Source organism: Rutidosis leptorrhynchoides, chromosome 5 (assembly GCF_046630445.1).
Source record: "Rutidosis leptorrhynchoides isolate AG116_Rl617_1_P2 chromosome 5, CSIRO_AGI_Rlap_v1, whole genome shotgun sequence".
Classification (NCBI taxonomy): domain Eukaryota; kingdom Viridiplantae; phylum Streptophyta; class Magnoliopsida; order Asterales; family Asteraceae; genus Rutidosis; species Rutidosis leptorrhynchoides.
This window is the reverse complement of record NC_092337.1, coordinates 450,439,061-450,457,205: the sequence shown is the minus strand read 5'-3', so window position 1 is coordinate 450,457,205 and position 18,145 is coordinate 450,439,061. Positions and strand designations below refer to the sequence as shown.

Here is an 18,145-nt window from a genome sequence, read left to right as displayed (position 1 = left end):
TTATACTGTAATACTTTATTTTTTCAACTATAGCATTATATATATCAAAATTAACTATAATTCTATAATTAACGATAGAGATAGGAAAAAGGAGACGAAAAAATCGTTAATCATAAACCATTAAAATTAAACAAAATCAACCGTATTTTCCTCCAAAGATAACCTCTTTTATCTCCTCCCAAAATTTTCATCTTCTCTAACAAAAACACAAACAGACATAATTGAAAACACAACAATGCCACCAACAGACAACCAAGGATCATTCCTAAACCGGATCAGCATCCGTCGAAACCAAGTCGTTTACGAAAACGAAGTCGAAGATCTCGAACAATTCCAAAAACACGTCGCTGATCGCCTCTCCGAACTCTTCAACCAGCCCGAAGACGCCCCAGCTAACGACCCGCCCGAAACACCATTATCCATCTCATGGTTTCGTAAACTTCTCGATATATTCTTATGTGTCGAGGCCGAATTCAAGGCGGTTGTGATCATGGGTCGTGACGCTAACAATTTTACTAAATCGCCCCTTGATCGTTTAATCCCCGAACATCTTGATCGTAGTCTTAAAGCTCTTGATATATGCACTGCTATTAACCATGGTATTGATTTACTTTTACATTGGCAAAAATTGGCTCAAATTGCTGTCGATTCGCTTCAACGGAAAACAATAGGAGAAGGACACGTCAAAAGGGCGAAAAAGGCATTGAACACTTTGTTATCGTCGATTCATATCGACGATAAAGAGAACCACCAACACACGAAATCAGCAGCAGCTCCAGCGTCGTCCAAGGATCATACAACGATTGGAAACCTAAAGTCATTGTCATATTCATTCGCTAAGTCTTGGTCGGCCTCTAAGCAAATTCAGGTGTGCATTGGTAATGATATGATATGATATAATATGACATTTCCACTTTATTTTTTGATAAATTCACTAAACCAGTGATCCTTTAATTGTAGAGACAAACTGTTAATGCATAGATATGTTAATGCATAGATATGAGTAGATTTATCCAAAATTGAACTGGAAATATCATCGCCCCCGATGATTGTTACAATTACAATAAATAATATAAAGATAATTTTGTTGTTTTACTCTAGGCTATGTCATCCAATCTAGCGGCGCCACGTGGCGGTGAGCCGACAGGATTGGTTGTACCGGTTTACTTAATGAGCTCAATATTGGTGTTCGTAATGTGGGCAATGGTGGCAGCGATACCATGTCAAGAGCGTACTGGGCTTGGAGCACATTTGCAATTGTCGAAGCAATTCACGTGGGCACAACCAATGATCGGGTTACAAGACAAAATCGGGGAAGATTGGAAGAAAAAGGAGAAGAAAGGGAGGAGTGGGTTGTTGGAAGAAACACAAATGTTAGAGAAATTGGCGAAAAGTTTGGTTGAATTTGCAGAGGGATTTAAGTTTCCGGTGGAGGTGGAGAAGGCGGAAGAGGTGGCGGCACAAGTGGCTGAAATGGGAGAGATTTGTCGGAGTATGGAGGAGGGATTGGCGGCGTTGCAAATGCAAGTGACTGAATTGTTTCATCGGATTGTAAGGAGTAGAGCTGAAGCACTTGATGTTCTTGATCAAGTGAATAAGATCGCCACACCGGTTCCATATTGAAACCTAACTATATGATTCATATGTTTATTGTAAGGATCATAAAAGTCTGTGTTACATGAATTTTTAGTTTGAGAAAAAAGATGTTATGTAAGGGATCCCAGAAGTCATTTTTACGTGATTCTTTTTGAGCCCATTTTCTATGTCTCGAATAGAGTGTTTTAAATTAACTAGTGAAACGATATGTGAAATCACGATTTTGTTTAAACGAAACAATTTAATTACATATTTTAGATTTTAATTGGATGTAAATGTTAAAGTCATTTATTTTAATGACCCGTATGACTAAGAAACTTGTCGTTGTTTTTACAAATATATAGAGACATGTATTTTCGCATACATATGTAACGTAATTAATTTCGTAAAACAAATCCATATTTTAATATTAATAATATAATAATTATAATTATAATTATTATATTAAAAGTAAATAATAATAATAAAATTCGCTCAAAGTTGAGTGTTTATATTTTTAATAAGACTAAATTGCACCGTTGGTCCCTGTGGTTTGCTCAAAAATGCATATTTTGACCTAAACTTTTTTTCGACTTCGTTGGTCATTGTGGTTTGAGATTTGAACCCGTTTGGTCCCTCATGCAAACGTCTTTAAGATTGATCCGTTAAGTCACTCATGTGCGTGACACATGAGGGTATTTTCATCCATTTTATCAATTATTAACATTACAGGGACCAACCGTGTATCTTTCTCAAACTTTCTTATTCCTCCTTCATCTTCTTCCCCAAAACAAAACTCATTTCTCTTTTATGATCCTAACTAATACATTAACATATTAAAAACCCTAGATTAAATTCAAACTCACAATTAACATCACACAAATTACATGTAGCTCTTAACATATCCATTTTATATGAAAAAAGATAAAAATCTTTCCAGCTCTACAACAAAATCGTTCTAGCCTTTTGATATCTTCTGTAACGATCCGACTTTTTCGACTTTTAATTATGTTTATTTCTTTCACGAAACTGCGTACTTGTGCGTACTGAGATAGATTATATTCTGGGATCATTAGTTATGTTAATTACATTCGTTAATGACTTACAAAGTGTTTTTAGGTACTTAGTTACTTAACGTGATCCTTGATTGCATTTACGACCGTTAGTGTCACTTATTGATTAAAGCGAGCTACGAACTTGGTACACGTTAAACTTTTGCCATAATTGGGATATTATGGCACCGTAAAAGTAATTGTTACTTATTAATGGCAATTACTTAGTTTTATGGTTCCTTAATTATACTTAAGTGTTTACTAAGGCTTACTAGTTACCTTATTGGACTTAACACCTTAATGGACTTCCATGGCCCAACCCACCCAACTTAGTGGGCTAGTTAGTGGACTAATTAACCCATGTGATTAAGATTTAGCCCATGAAAGCATAAGACAAGTATTATGCATGCTTATGTACTAAGGCTTGCATGATGTCTCAAACCACCCAACATGTCACCATCACCATGTACTACCACCATGCACCACACCACATAAGGCCAAGATGGTCCCCCCACCCTTGCCCCCCATGACCGTCGGCCACCACCCTCATCCCCACCAATTTTTATTTTTATTTTTTCTTTTTCTTTCTTTGATAAATACCAACACTTCATTCACTTCTCTCATTCTACATTCATTTTCTCAAACACACACTTCTCTCTACTTTCTCACTCTAGAATTCTCTCTCAAATTGTAAGTTTGAAAACTTACTTCTTTTCTTTCTTTTCTTAACTTTAATTCATAAATCATCATCATCATGAACAAAGATTCAAGTTTTGTAACTTGAATCTTCATAACTTTTGTTGATTTAAACTTTGTTTTGAAAAGCTTTCAAGAACATGATGGATTAAAGCTTCTTAGCTTTGAATCTTCATAATCTTGTTAGATCTAAGTCTATTTACTTAAGATCTCTTTATTTATGTTTAAAGATCAAAACCCATGTTTATGATCTTCATGTAACTTGAAGATCCAACACTTTACTTTATGGATCTTCAAGAAAGTTTGAAATACAAGCTTACTAGCTTGATGTTTCTACAAAAAGTTAAGATAAGATCAAAGTTTGTTAACTTATGATCTTCTTTTGTTTGTTGTAGTTTAGATTTGTGACTTGTGTTTTCAAGAAACAAAAGATGCAAGCTTACTAGCTTGAGATTTCATAAGTGTTGTTAGGAATCCAAGCTCTCTAGCTTAGGGTTTTATTTTTGTGGTTGATCTAAGTTGTGTAACTTATGATCTTATACTTTGTTTAAGAGAAAGCTTATTAGCTTATGATCACTTACTTTACAAGATCTAAGTTTCTTAACTTATGGTTGTGTAAAAGTTGAAAGTCTAAGTGTTATGACTTAGGGTTTCACCAAGAACATGAGATCTAGACTTTGTAGTCTAAGGTCTTTAATATTTAACTAAGATCTAAGCTCTCTAGCTTAAGGTCTTGCTTATTTAGTTTGATTCAAAGTTTATAGCTTAATAGAACTTGTGATTGTGTTGAAACTAGGAATTGATGTAACTTTGGTTCATCATCTTGCTCAAACTCGTACATGAGTTGTTATTTGTTTCCTAGTCTTAACTTTGTGTGTTTATGGTTAAACCTTGGTTAAAGTGATGCTAAAACATCAAGAGTTGTATCTAATGACCCGTCATAATCCATCTGGACGAATACATTACATTTGGTTACATCGCGATGTACTTGACCTCTTTATGATACATTTTACAAACATTGCATTCGTTTTTGAAAGACCAACTTTCATTTCATCGAAAGTTGACAGCATGCATACCATTTCATAATATATCCAATTATAATTGACTTAATAATAATCTTGATGAACTCAACGACTCGAATGCAACGTCTTTTGAAATATGTCATGAATGACTCCAAGAAGTATCTCTAAAATGAGCAAATGCACAGTGGAAGATTTCATTCATACCTGAGAATAAACATGCTTTAAAGTGTCAACCAAAAGGTTGGTGAGTTCATTAGTTTATCGTAATCAATCATTTCCATAATTTTAATAGACCACAAGATTTCCTTTATTCAATAATCATACACTCGCAAGTGTTTAAAAATCATTCATATGGATTGAACACCTGGTAACCGACGTTAACATAATGCATATAGAATATCCCCAAAATAGAAATCCATCTGTATTAATAACTCGAAGTACTAAAGCATACCATTTTCCAGTATGGGGGGAGTTAGGGCCCGTAGATCTACCTTTAGGATTATCGTCAATTAGGGTGTCTGTTCCCTATTTCTTAGGCTACCAAGCTAAAAGGGGCATATTCGGCTTCGATCATTCAACCATATAATGTAATTTCGATTACATGTGTGTATTTCATAAAACAGTTATAAAAGCGCATGTATTCTCAGTCCCAAAAATATATATTGCAAAAGTATTTAAAAAGGGAGTAATGAAACTCACAATACTGTATTTTGTAGTAAAAATACATATGACGACACTGAATAAGTGCAGCGTTGACCTCGGATTCACGAACCTATATCATTTATATATATATATATATATATATATATATATATATTAACACATATAATCGTAATCAAACAATTTATATGTATTTATTATGATTTAATATTAATATCCTTATATATAATTTTTTTAATATTTATAATATGTTATATTAGTTATTTGATATATAATTTAATCAACGTTATATTAATGTAAATAATATTAGTTAAAACATATAATTAACTAATATTGGTATACTTATGTAAATAATACATTTTTATCTAAATTTCATTTGTTTGCAAAATAATAGTTAATAATATTAATAGAATAAGGATAATAATACTAATTATAATGCTAATAATAATAATAGTAATAATGATATATTTTGATGAAAAGATAATAATGATAAGATAAAATGATAGTTTTCATAAAAATAATTTTTTTTAATAATAATGGTAATTTTAATAATAATAGTTTTAATAATAATGTCAGTAATCATATTAATAGTATTAATGTTTAAATGATAATTCTAACAATGATGCTTAGTAATATTAATAATACTTGTAATGATCTGATAACATAATAATGATAATAATAATGATAATACTAATATTTACTGTTATAATAAATCGTAATATGATAGTAATAATAATACTTAACTTAACAACAATAATAATAATATTCATTTTTGTAACTATACTTGTAATCATAAGTTCTATTCACTTCATGTATTAGTACTAATAATAACAATAATAAAAATAATATTAACACTTAATAATAATAATAGTAATAATAATAATTTTTAAAATGGAAAACTACCTCAAAAACTCTTTTAAAAAGAAAACGCCTCGAACCCGACTCGAACCTAAGACCTCTCGTTCCATGCCAACACCCCTAAACCATCCGTCCATCCATGCTTTTCTTGTTTATTACACGACTAATACCTCTATAACTCGTATTACATTCTATTCTTCCTCTTCTCTTTCATCAACTCGATCAGATCATCACCATCATTATTCTAACTCTCGGCCCAAAGCAATTAAAACTCGGCCCAACAACAATTACAAGCCCAAGATTAAATTTCTAAGCCTACTAACTAGAAGTCCATTACCACTAGTTTGTAAAATTCGCTGGTAAGGAGAATATAAAAAAATATCCGACATTTGCAACCCTACCACTTGGTATCAATAATAATTATATCAATCAGCATCATTCGTAACTCATTCAACATCATCATACATGAACATCATCATCATATCATCATCATCACAATCCCACTGTTACTTATTCATCGTTATCATCATGCTTAATCATCTTCAAAATTTTATTGTTCAAGTTGCTGAGTTTGTCATAAAAAGAAATCGGCAGCTAGCAACAATCATGGGTTTCGATCTTGGTCTCCAATTGACGCAAAATATATATATATACATATATCTAGAATAATAGAAACCCTAATAGCAGTTCACAGATGATATCGGGTTCGGGTAATTGGTTTTGTTCTTCGATAGCAATAAACAGAGATACCGTTCGATCAAGAAATAAAGGTGGTTGTTTACTTCTTCGTTTTATGTTGGTTTGCATTGGTCGTTTTATGTTAGTAGCTATTAATGAATCAGGAAAAAGGGATAGAAAACGGAAGAAAGAAGAGAAAAGAAAAAATAGGATAATGATGGTGATGGTACTCGGTAGTGGTGGTTGTTCGACAGGGAGGTGGTGGAGGATGGTTGTGCAAGGTTTGTTTCCCAGCTGCAATGGTAGTAACAAGAGTGGCGTTTGAGGGTTTCGATGTGGTGATGGTTGTGAGGGTGTCATGGTGGTAACAGGAAGGAACCCGAAGCAAAAGTGGTGGCGTCCATGGTGATGATCAATATAGAATAGAAACGAAAAAGTATCATGGTTCGGTTTGATGATGGAAGTGGCGGTTTTAAGGAGAGTGGTGAGTTTAAGTATTTCACTAATGAAACAAGAAAACAACAAGCAACAATAATAGTTTTTCAAAAGAGCTGGTTGACTGGTTGTTCGTGTGGGCAGAAAAACAACAACATCAGTAGATGATCGGTTTGGAAATCGTGGGTTTGATGTGGGTGTTTGCTTGGTGATTCATGGTGGTAGTGGTTGTGGAGCTTGATGGTGGTAACCGAGTGTTATCTACAAGGGTGGTGGTTTCAAGAAAAGAGACAGAAAAAACGAGATAGTAGTTTGCCACTATGGAGGTTTCAAAGTTGAAGATGGTAATGGTTTAACGAAAGTGGTGATCAAAAGTGGTTAACAAGAAGGTAAGGGTGATGTACCATGATCTAGTCGAACCCGAAGCACAACTCATAGATGTTTGATGATGATGTGATGATCAACGAGGAGAGCGACCGAAGGTGATGGATTGTTGATCATATAAGTATGTATCTATATGCTTATGAATATGTAGCTTATATATATATATATATATATATATATATATATATATATATATATATATATATATATATATATATATATATATATATATATAGTTACTCTGTAATATTGATTGAGGTATAGGAGTTAGACCAAAAACAGTGGCATAAATATCTTAATTAAACTATGCAAATAGTAATTTAAGTTTCATTCAGTGCATGACTTATATTATAATAATAATATAATAATAAATATAATCCTATTAATTCCTCAATTGAAACGTGTGTGCACAGTTAAGCAGCCACCTATTTTGTATTTTCTACCGACAGTTTTCACGGACTGTGTATTGTGCGAAATCAGTAGCGGATAAAAGTGTTCAGAAAAATCTCATATTTTTAAATTAACTATATTTATTTACTAGTTAAAGACCCGCGGTTTCGCGGGATTCTTGAAAGGTCAAATCATTTAAACTATAAAATTAAATATATAAATTAAACAACTATTATTATGTCTAGATGAACATTAAATCATATGTTTATTAGAGGTTTGAAATTTTTACAGTTTCAAAATGGACTAACGAATTATTATTAAGTTTATGATGAACATTAAACCAAGTATTTTATAGGAGATTCAAATTTTTAAAGTTTCAAAATGTACTAACGAATAAATAAATAAAAACCAAATTTTGATTCAAATTAAATAAATCATCTCCGATATCGTGATGTAGTTTAGGCGATTGCATTAAGAATTGTGGATGGTTATCTCATATCTTCGTTGTATTATCCCACATATTGGACAATGTAGTTATTCTTGTTAGATGATCATGTATTGTGAATAATGTCATAACTCTTTGTCTTGTTTTTAGTACATTGTGCATCCATGAGAAAGTCTTCTGTCGTAATTCGCCAGTCTATAATGAGTTGAAACATTATATTTGTAATTAAATGCATAATGTTGTAATATATTTTTTAATTATTTAGAAATGTATGAAGTTATGATTTAAAATACGTCATACATAAAGTTGTGCATAATAACGAGTTTTTCAACTAAAAATGACAATAACTCTTTGTCTTGTAGTAGTTCGTTTTTTAGTTTTATTTACTTGTTCAGTTGTATAACGTTTTTCTTCCATCTTAGTGAAGTACGTCTACAATAAAAAAAAATATAATTGTACGTTAACTATAACAGTTTGAAATTAACAACTACTCTTGTCATTCTAACAATTGGAACTTGTTTTTTTTTCGGTGTTTCATAACTGCTTCTCTATTCTTTGCTTTTTTTCTTTTCTTTCTGCAAATTTTTAAAAAAAATAACATATAACTTATATTTTTTACTCATATATTTGTAGTTAGAATAAATTTTTTCAATTTTTCTAATCTCATACTTCACAAGTTAATAAAACATATTATTAATGCTTTTGTCCTTTCAGAACTTCTACCAGAGTAAATATTGTGCATATATCTCTAGCCTCCTACATATTATGTACTAATACTCCTCCTACCGATCTTAATTATCTACCGGCAATTCAATCAACATATATCGCTCCATAAACACTAAACCCTAAATCTAAACCTTAAACATACTAAACCCTAAACTCTAAACCCTGAACCCTAACCAATAAACCCTAAACCCTAAACAATAAACCCTAAACCCCAAAACCTAAACCCTATACCCTAAACCCTAAATTCTAAAATCTAAACCTTAAACCCTAACATGTAAATCATAAACCCTAAACACTAAACCCTAAACCCTATACACGAAACTCTAAACCTTAAACTCGAAACCCTAAACCACCAACCCTTTACTCTACACACTAAACCCTAAACCCTAAACTTCAAACCCTAAACCCTAAACCTAAAATTCTAAAATCTAAACCCTAAACCCTAAACCATATACCTTAAACCCTATACACTAAATCACAAACTCTAAACTCTAAACCCTAAATCATATACACTAAACCTTAAACCCTAAACCCTATATATATACTCTAAACCATAAATTGTAAAAACCAAACCTATAACCTAAACCCTAAATCATAAATTCTAAAATCTAAACCTTAAAGTCTAAACCATAAACCATAAACACTAAACCCTAAACCATATACACTAAACTCTAAACCCTAAATCCTATATCTAAACCCTAAACCCTAAATTAACCCTAAACCCTAAATCAACCCTAAACCCTAAACCACCAACCCTTAACCCTACACACTATACCCTAAACCCTAAACCCTAAACCATAAATTCTAAAATCTAAACCCTAAACTATTAAACCTAAACCCTATACACTAAACCATAAACCCTATATCTAAACCCTAAAGACTAAACCCTAAAGACTAAACCCTAAACCATAAATTCTAAAATCTAAACCTTAAACCTTAAAGTCCAAACCATAAACCCTAAACACTAAACCCTAGACCCTATACACTAAACTCTAAACCTTAAACCCTATATCTAAACCCTAAACCTTACACCCCAAATCGACCATAGACTCTAAACCACCAACCCTTAACCCTACACCCTAAACCCTAAAGCCTAAATCCTTAACCCTAAATCCTAAACCGTATACCCTAAACCCTATACCTTAAATTCTAAAATCTAAACCATAAACCTTATATCTAAACCCTAAACAATAAACCATAAACCATAAAACCCTAAACTTTAAACTCTATACCATAAATTCTAAAAACTAAACCTCAAACTCTAAAGCCTAAACTCTAAACCATAAACACTAAACCGTAAACCCTATACACTAAACCCTAAACACTTAACCCTGAAGTATAAATTCTAAAATCTTAACTCTAAACCCTAAATCTTAAACTGTAAACCATAAACCGTAAACCCTAAATAGAAATCCCTAAACCTTAAACCATTAACTCTCAACGTTAATCCTTTATATCCACTAAGCTTATATTAGTTATGAAAATGAATTTAGTTTGTACTATAAGTATATATAATTAGAGATCTACAAAAAATATTCAAAGGATATTTAACCATAGAACATCTACATCTCAGTCAAATACGTCTCAAGACTTTCTTATAAACAACATTCTTGGTGGTATTTGAATCATTCTCATCGTAATCCATTTTTTGTAGTCAAATACGCATGTCTGCAATGATTGTTTATTTATTTTATTGAAAGAAGTAAATACATATTAATAATTTTTATAATATGATGTATATGCTACATGACAAATGTGATGTGTCATTATTATTTTTTTATTTTTTATTATCATCACGATGTATGATGCTTTAAAAGAGAATAATTATTAGGTAATAATTAACAACTTTGCAACATTTTTTAGTTGTAGTATGTAACCCACATATACAAATTTTGTAAAGAATATTGTTTGTAGATGTCGCATCCAGAGGACCTGGCTCGACTCCTATATCTCTGACATATATCATCAACTACAACCTAGCCAAAATTCAAAGAAACACAATATTAGTGTTGCATATTGCATATGAAAGCACGCATTAATAACAAACGTAAAGTTCCATTGATAATACATATCATTCTCCTGTTGCCATCATCGACTTGGCATGGGTTTATAAGTTATTTTGGTCATCTTCCTAACTACATGTTGTGTATGATTTGCACAAAGACTAACATATACTTATGCCAAACACTAACTGAATGCAGTTTACTACTAACTGCATTGAATTGTTTCTCTATGTTACCGGCCCACCTGAACCGTCCAGATTGCCACCTACACAACATACAAAAGAAGATTTGAAAACAAAAGCAGTACATAACATACCTTACTAAATTCACTAATTGCAAACATTGTTAGGCTCATCCCGTAAGTACCTCAAATCCTTAAGCTCCCACAAGAATTACATATAATGTTACACCACAATAACACACATCCTTATCTGCAAATACAACATAAAGGTCATGCTACATATACGTTATATGTATTGCATATAGTTCAATCCCACTTCACTTGTATGCATTGCATATATGATATAACATATGCTGCACATAGTAGCCCTTATAAATTCACAATAAGATTACTCATTTTGACCCACGACCGGATTGTTCAAGACTAAATAACAGGTCAAATGAGTGAACTGAAAATGAATATAAAGGTCAACTGAAGATGATCATTCACTTCCACATGGTTAAGGAGACAAATTTTACTCACTTGTTTAAATTATAATGTTTAGATCTTAACTTTAGGGTGGTATTTCAAACTTGTAACTGTTAATTTTTTTGATATTTGCCACCTTATGTTGACTCCTTAAAGGGAGCTTCTTGTTACCACTTTCACTTCCTTTTTAGAAGGCTCGCCTAATTCATCATCGAAATCACAACTGCAACAATAGAGAGTTATTGTTACCACATATAGTGAAAGGTGTGTCGTTATTTTAACATTCATAAAATAAGAATATTTTTAACACTTATTGCTTAAAGGCTGATTTTTCAACCTTTAAAACAAAGATATCTCGTGAAGAAACTTATACTGATGAAGGATCTCAATAATAAGTGATGTTAAGTCTGTCACAAAATAGTAAGAAAGAATGATTTAATAAGACAAAGTTGAGCTTTGTCATCCGTTGAAAGAGGTGGCAATTCCGACCCATTTACAAAAGAATGACTCAAGTCATTTATTTTAGCTGCCAATGGGACACGTTCAATGGATTGAATGTCAAAAGTCGCCAAAAAGTTAGTATTAATGAAATAATGAGTATGAAAATGAATCATCTACCAAAAAAAAAAGAGATTTATGAGCGTAATATAAACCAAATAATTTTTGGTCATCCCATTTCAGTTGAAGGATGACAATCACACAGCTACTTGGAGCAGTCTGAACGATATGATCATATACCATATATGCAAAACCTGCCCACACGTGCAACAAATCTTGGTGCGTTTATGAAACAATTACAAATAATTATTCATTACTATATATAAATAAAAGGTTCTATACTGATGAGCGAAGAGAGAACATGAAAGGTTACTGATTTCGAACCTGTGATCTGATAACTCGACATTCAGATATTGTGACTTCACTCCTTCTCGTCTTACATGTTCCTTGATATCACCAACTCCACTTAAACGTGCAAAGACATCTGGTAAAACAACAGCTTGAGACATTTTATATCAGGTTTTCATTCAAAGAAGTTGACTATATTGACTTCTGCAACAGATCTTCTGATTCTCCAACTAAATCCCCAATATATAATTAACAAACTAATTAACAACTTACAAAAATCAAGTGAATATAAAAAAAAAATTCATCACATACCTTCTCGAAAGATTCTGCAACATATAATTACTTTACAACAGCAACAAAAAATTTTGACCTTAAAAAAAACCAAGTAGCTTTTTTACTTTAACATCATGAAAAGCACAAGCAAGATGAATTCTACAAAACACAAGCGATGATGATATGGCAGTGTAATTGTAAAGTTATGATCTGAATTTGTGAACTTACGAACTCAACTTGCAAAAAATCGATTTAAGTTAAATGACAACTTGAGCCCGTCCAAGAGCAAACACTTTCTTCATTCAAACATGATGTAGTGTTGGTGAAACTAACACCTAAAGCCTTGCGAAATCTCCAAGACATAGTACTTCAGATACACACCGAAAAATTATATAACTAAATATCAATAAAACACTACATAGTATAGTTCCTAAAAATTCTCCGCAACTTGTAAACGGTTAATTTGTTACCTGGAAGACAAAGTTGCTAATGACCCAATCACCATCCACAACTTTAAACAAAGCTCAACACATTTGACCCGTTAGCTTTAGAGTCAAAGTATTTATGGTAACCCAAATTTACATTCTTTTTAATATAGTCTCAAAGTGACACCATCATGAGATAGTAGTACATTCAAAATATCCAACTTATATACGGAGTAATATAAATGACATAATCAAATACTAAATATCAGAGAGAGCAATTATGAAACAGCAAATACATACCTACACTATTAGAAGCATTAGCCAAATGCACATTGTTGTCGTATATGCAGGTGCTTAAGAAATAAAACCCACCATATTTGGGTTGGATGTCTAATAGACCGTGTAATACGATTCCTTCTTACAGTCGAAGAAGTCGACCTAATACGATTTATTTTGACTGTCGAAGAAGTCGAACAATCAACACCACTTGCACCATCAAATACAGATGGTGAAATATGTTCTAAACGATTGTCTGCTTTCTCTTGTGCCGCATTATAATACAGAGTAACAACCACTTATAACAACAAAATTAAGTCCATCTAAACCAAAACCCAAATACAAACACATATCACTATATCAGCCCTAAAATTTCATACATTGAACACAATGAGCAATCTAACTAACAAAACCTAATCAAACTATCATCATATAAAAACGCAACACACACAGAAGATAAATTAAAAATATATAAGACATTTAGAAAAGGCGAAATACCTTCCGGAAAAGCCGATGAGCAAAATTGAAGCGATTAACTTGTAGAAGATCGAGGAACGGGAAAATGGCGAGTGTACAAAAGGAAAAACGGCTGAGAAAGATGCAAAATTAAGAGCATGCAACAGAGTCGAGTCGATGAAGTTCAGTGGTAGGTGTTTAAATTTTTTATGCGAAAAAGGAAAATAAAAACAGAAATAAAGAGTAGAAAGGCGAAGCTAGACACGTACCTGGACAGGTGTATAACAAGTGGCTGTTTAAAAAAAAAAAAAAAGGAAACCCTAAAAGCCCGCCCAGAATCGAACCTGAGTTAACCACGAAACAGAAAACACCCCAAACCATTTAAGCATAGCAGTAACCTATGATTAATCCCAATACATATTACTTAATTTATTCGAAACGCCAATCCAGAAAACATGAAACAACCGATATCTGCGAGCTATTTAGTATATAAAGAGTAAATAAAGGTAGCAATTTCAACCCATTTTGTTACAATCAAAATTTAATATACAATCAAATATTAATTTCATCTCACACCATATAGTTAAAAATAAAGGTAGCGATTTCAACCCATTTTGTTAAATAATGGGTTAATATTATTACCTTTGGGGTGCAAGGAAGATAGAGTGGTTATCTGCCTTTCAATAGATTTCTTTTCAACTGTATTCTCAACAACCATACGAAACTGCTTCATTAGGACTGACCGTACGATAACATCTACCAAAATTAAGAGCACATATAATTAAAAAATAACAGTAGAATTTGGCCAACTCTATTTGCAAGATGCTATCAATATGAATTGCTTTAATTAAAGGGGCATTATCAAATATATCCTTATTAATTCTCATTCAAAACTAACGTGCAATTTATACAAGAATGCAAATGACAGTTACCAAATAATTCTACGTGATATACTTACAACTACCAACTACTTGCAAAACAAAGGAAATATGAAAATATGCATGGAGATATGCATCAGTTGAGTGGAACGTGGATATGGATCACGAGTATAGTTTGTATGGATCATGGGGTCCACTCTTTCATTATGCATAAACTCAATCTTATTAGTAAAAGGAAAATGTCGTTACATTTCCAGTGTCCTTTTCAAACTTAGTTCAGAAAAGGCATATCAAAATCACACTTTAACATATAACAAACATCAACGATTATAGCAAGGTCGAACACGTACCTGTGTCATATACATTTTTAATTTAAAAAGAGAACATACATGTCAAGCAATGAATGATTATATATAAATGATGGATCATATTATATATAAATGATTATAAATAAAGGTGCATGAGTGGTTTTTTGGTTTGCTACGGGTGGTTGGCTCTTTGCTTGCGCAACAACTTCCACCTGGCATGCCCTTCGAGTTGCTGTTCACAAGGTCCTTTGGCTCTATTTATTGAGGCAACGACAAGCGTCGATTTAGTGGCGCCTTGACTGCCGCTTAGAGCCTAAATTGATTTCCAGGAGACTTTAAAACCCATGAAAATTTGATTCTACCATTTTCATGGCGTCTATCTTTTATTTTTTATGTATTTATTTCTTTCTTTTTTATCTCATTTCTTTTTATTTTATTTTATTTTTTATTTTTTATTTATTTTTTTTTTCCTGGCCGGAGGTCCCCGCGGAAGCAATCTCTCTACCCTGAAGTAGAGAGGGGGATGAATTTCCTTTCCTGTGGGTAGAGAATCTTTTCTCGACTCGTGATTAAAGAAACGACTTCTCTTCTATTCTAGGGTAGAGGAAGGATTGTCTACATCTTACCTCCCCATACCTCGCACCTCGCAGGCGCGGGATTGGGTATTGTTGTTGTTGTTGTGATGGATCATATTATTATTTGAACAAAAGAACAAAGATAAAGATGATAATTAAATAACACTGGATATTGATGTACTAATCATGGCATAATGTGAAGCAAAGATATGTGGCAGCTATATATAATATAACTGACCCGAACAACTTATTTATTTGACTGACCCGAATAACAACGGCCCAACTTAAATAAATAAGCTGGATCCAGAACTCTCCAAACATCTTCTATTTTTCCTGATTCGTGTTCTAAGTTTTTGAGCCCGTGCTTTAAAAAAATAAAGGAAAAAAAAATTAAGCTCGTGGATTGCACAGATGTCAGAAAAATGCAGTTTAAAAGATAACATTCAAACTTATACCGTGTTTATCGCCACATTTGACATCAATTCTAAATAGATTCAGATAGAAGTCGTAAAAACAATTGCAAACGCCTGATCCAATCTATATTGACTAATAGAAAAGAAAATCCACTGAAGTTTAGTACCACATACCTGATTTGGACCAACCCGACCATGTTGTCACCATAATAATATATGATGAAACTTTTATCAGATTGGTCAGACTGATAATGTTGTTTAGTGGGCTACACCTATTACAATTAAAATGTTTGTCCATATCGTATCAAACTACAAATGCAACACCAAATATCAAGGAACATGTCATAAATATAAAGATTTGTATTAAGTGAATTGCATCAGAATCTTAAGGCTCAAATTTAGCAACAAAGAATCTTAAGGGCAGAAATTCAGGATGGAAAGATGATCAAGTCTTCGGTAAGATACCTTTAGCCATAATCTTATCCTAATTGTAAACCTAAGTTTTGTACATTATCAGGCTATCAAGGAATATGTCATAAATAGTTTGGATCAAAGTAGTTAACTATTGGTGCAAGGATCTGGTTTGGCCAAACCATTAACAGTTGTCATGAAGTTTATGAGTAATTTGTGTGCTTAATATGATTATGGACAATATAACCAAATGAGTAAATTAACTTACATAGTATCTTGTTTATTTTTATTTTTGTTAAGATATAGCTAATGCTCTCGGAACTTTCCGATTTATAAACAGGAACACAAGTAACACAACAACGAAAGCCATTAACAAAAGGCACACACTAAAACAGTAAAAGCAGTTGGTGTGCGCAACCCTAATGATAGCCATGTACCGTGGGAAATCTCAGGGGCAAAAGGTGAAGAAGACGGATTGCGATTACAACTGCACCCGCTGGATCTGCAAAAAGAAGATTGGAAAAATATGTTAAGCACTTACCCCTTTCATATTCCTGTTCTAACTGTACTGTTTCCACACATTGTACAGTAACTAAAGATGAGGTTTATAAAATGATAACCAGCACACATGAAGTGACAATCAAAGAATTACTGGTTCTTGTGCAACTTTTATGAGCAAGCAAAGACCACATAGTATAAGATGTATATATATAACCCCCACTGAAAGCAGCAATTTATGCAGCAACATTGATATTAGCAGTTGGGGGTATAACATCGATGACAACCGGAGTCAATATCCCGGAAGCATCGAGAAATTTATAATCGGATAGCTCCCAGGTAAAACCTCAAGCAGAAGGGCCAGCAAAACACCCATGATGTGGCAATACACAAATCATACAAAATCCAGTTAAATTTTAAAAAGCTATACATTATTAAATCAAAATACCAACATAATATGAAGCTCGCGGATCAGGTACATTATAACTAACCACATATTGCAAAATAACAATTTCAGTAATTCTGATGCTATGGCCTATGTGGATTCAAACATTATGCAATTACATATAATCATGTTGATTTCACTTAATTCATAGTTTAAGTATACATTACTATATGTTTGGAATGCCATAGTAAAAGAAAATATATGTAGTGAAATATCAATTTCATTAACTCATTACAAACCCTAACTTAGCTAAATACTTACTTTGATTTCCTGAACTGAAAGCTATGAATAATAAGTCATCCACATGCTCATGTAGTGAACTCTGAAAACCGAATAACAGCAAGAAATCACATTAGGGTATTTGATTTTCCCATTGAAATCAGGTAAAAATGCAAAACATACGACTACCAATTTTGATTGTAGATGAGAGGGTTCCGTCTATGATCCGCGGGTATTGTGCTATACACAATTTTGCTATCCATTAGGTATCGAAGAATTGATGAAGAAGATGAATGAATTGATCTGAGTAGTTTGGTCAAGAGGGATCCATTTACTCCGTAGTTTGGTAGATCCTAGTAGTAATATTTTGATCATTATGTATAAAATTTAGTTATTAATTTAATAAATAACTGTCCATCTCACTTAGGTGTAAAATATAAAAAGTGTTAAAATTAATTAGTTATAGATCCTAAATATACTTTTAATAAGCCTACAACTTATATAACTCATTTTTGTATCACCGTTTATTTTAAAATTACATAAGTTTGA

General features: G+C 32.4%; 1 protein-coding gene and 2 long non-coding RNA genes across 10 annotated transcripts; 1 reads left to right on the top strand and 2 right to left on the bottom strand.

Annotated features, from left to right (window-relative positions):
• The first annotated feature begins 235 nt into the window (after positions 1 to 235).
• On the top strand, positions 236 to 1,623 carry LOC139846973 (protein ROH1A-like). The gene is made up of 2 exons (XM_071836560.1): positions 236 to 868; positions 1,102 to 1,623. Exons 1-2 carry the CDS (start codon positions 236 to 238, stop codon positions 1,621 to 1,623), a joined length of 1,155 nt encoding a protein of 384 aa, XP_071692661.1.
• A 9,134-nt stretch (positions 1,624 to 10,757) lies between these two features.
• Positions 10,758 to 15,111, bottom strand: LOC139846993 (uncharacterized). Of its 8 annotated transcripts, XR_011759248.1 has the most exons (5): positions 12,921 to 15,111; positions 12,732 to 12,789; positions 12,456 to 12,649; positions 11,291 to 12,325; positions 10,758 to 11,189 (listed from the first exon to the last, which is right to left on the bottom strand). It is a non-coding gene; the product is annotated as an uncharacterized lncRNA (long non-coding RNA). The 8 variants fall into 8 exon arrangements; XR_011759249.1 differs by having other exon boundaries at positions 11,291 to 11,355; positions 11,628 to 12,325; positions 12,456 to 15,111; XR_011759245.1 differs by having other exon boundaries at positions 11,291 to 11,796; positions 11,911 to 12,325; positions 12,456 to 15,111.
• Positions 15,112 to 16,811: 1,700 nt separating this feature from the next.
• LOC139847124 (uncharacterized) lies at positions 16,812 to 17,945 on the bottom strand. Its single transcript, XR_011759330.1, has 3 exons — positions 17,786 to 17,945; positions 17,639 to 17,699; positions 16,812 to 16,936 (listed from the first exon to the last, which is right to left on the bottom strand). It is a non-coding gene; the product is annotated as an uncharacterized lncRNA (long non-coding RNA).
• Between the last annotated feature and the right edge of the window lie 200 nt (positions 17,946 to 18,145).

Excerpts from the sequence above, each read along its gene's own strand:
- LOC139846973 (XM_071836560.1), top strand. The coding sequence starts at position 236 with ATGCCACCAACAGACAACCAAGGATCATTCCTAAACCGGATCAGCATC. Across the intron at positions 869-1,101 it reads CGGCCTCTAAGCAAATTCAG|GCTATGTCATCCAATCTAGC; the intron begins GTGTGCATTGGT and ends GTTTTACTCTAG.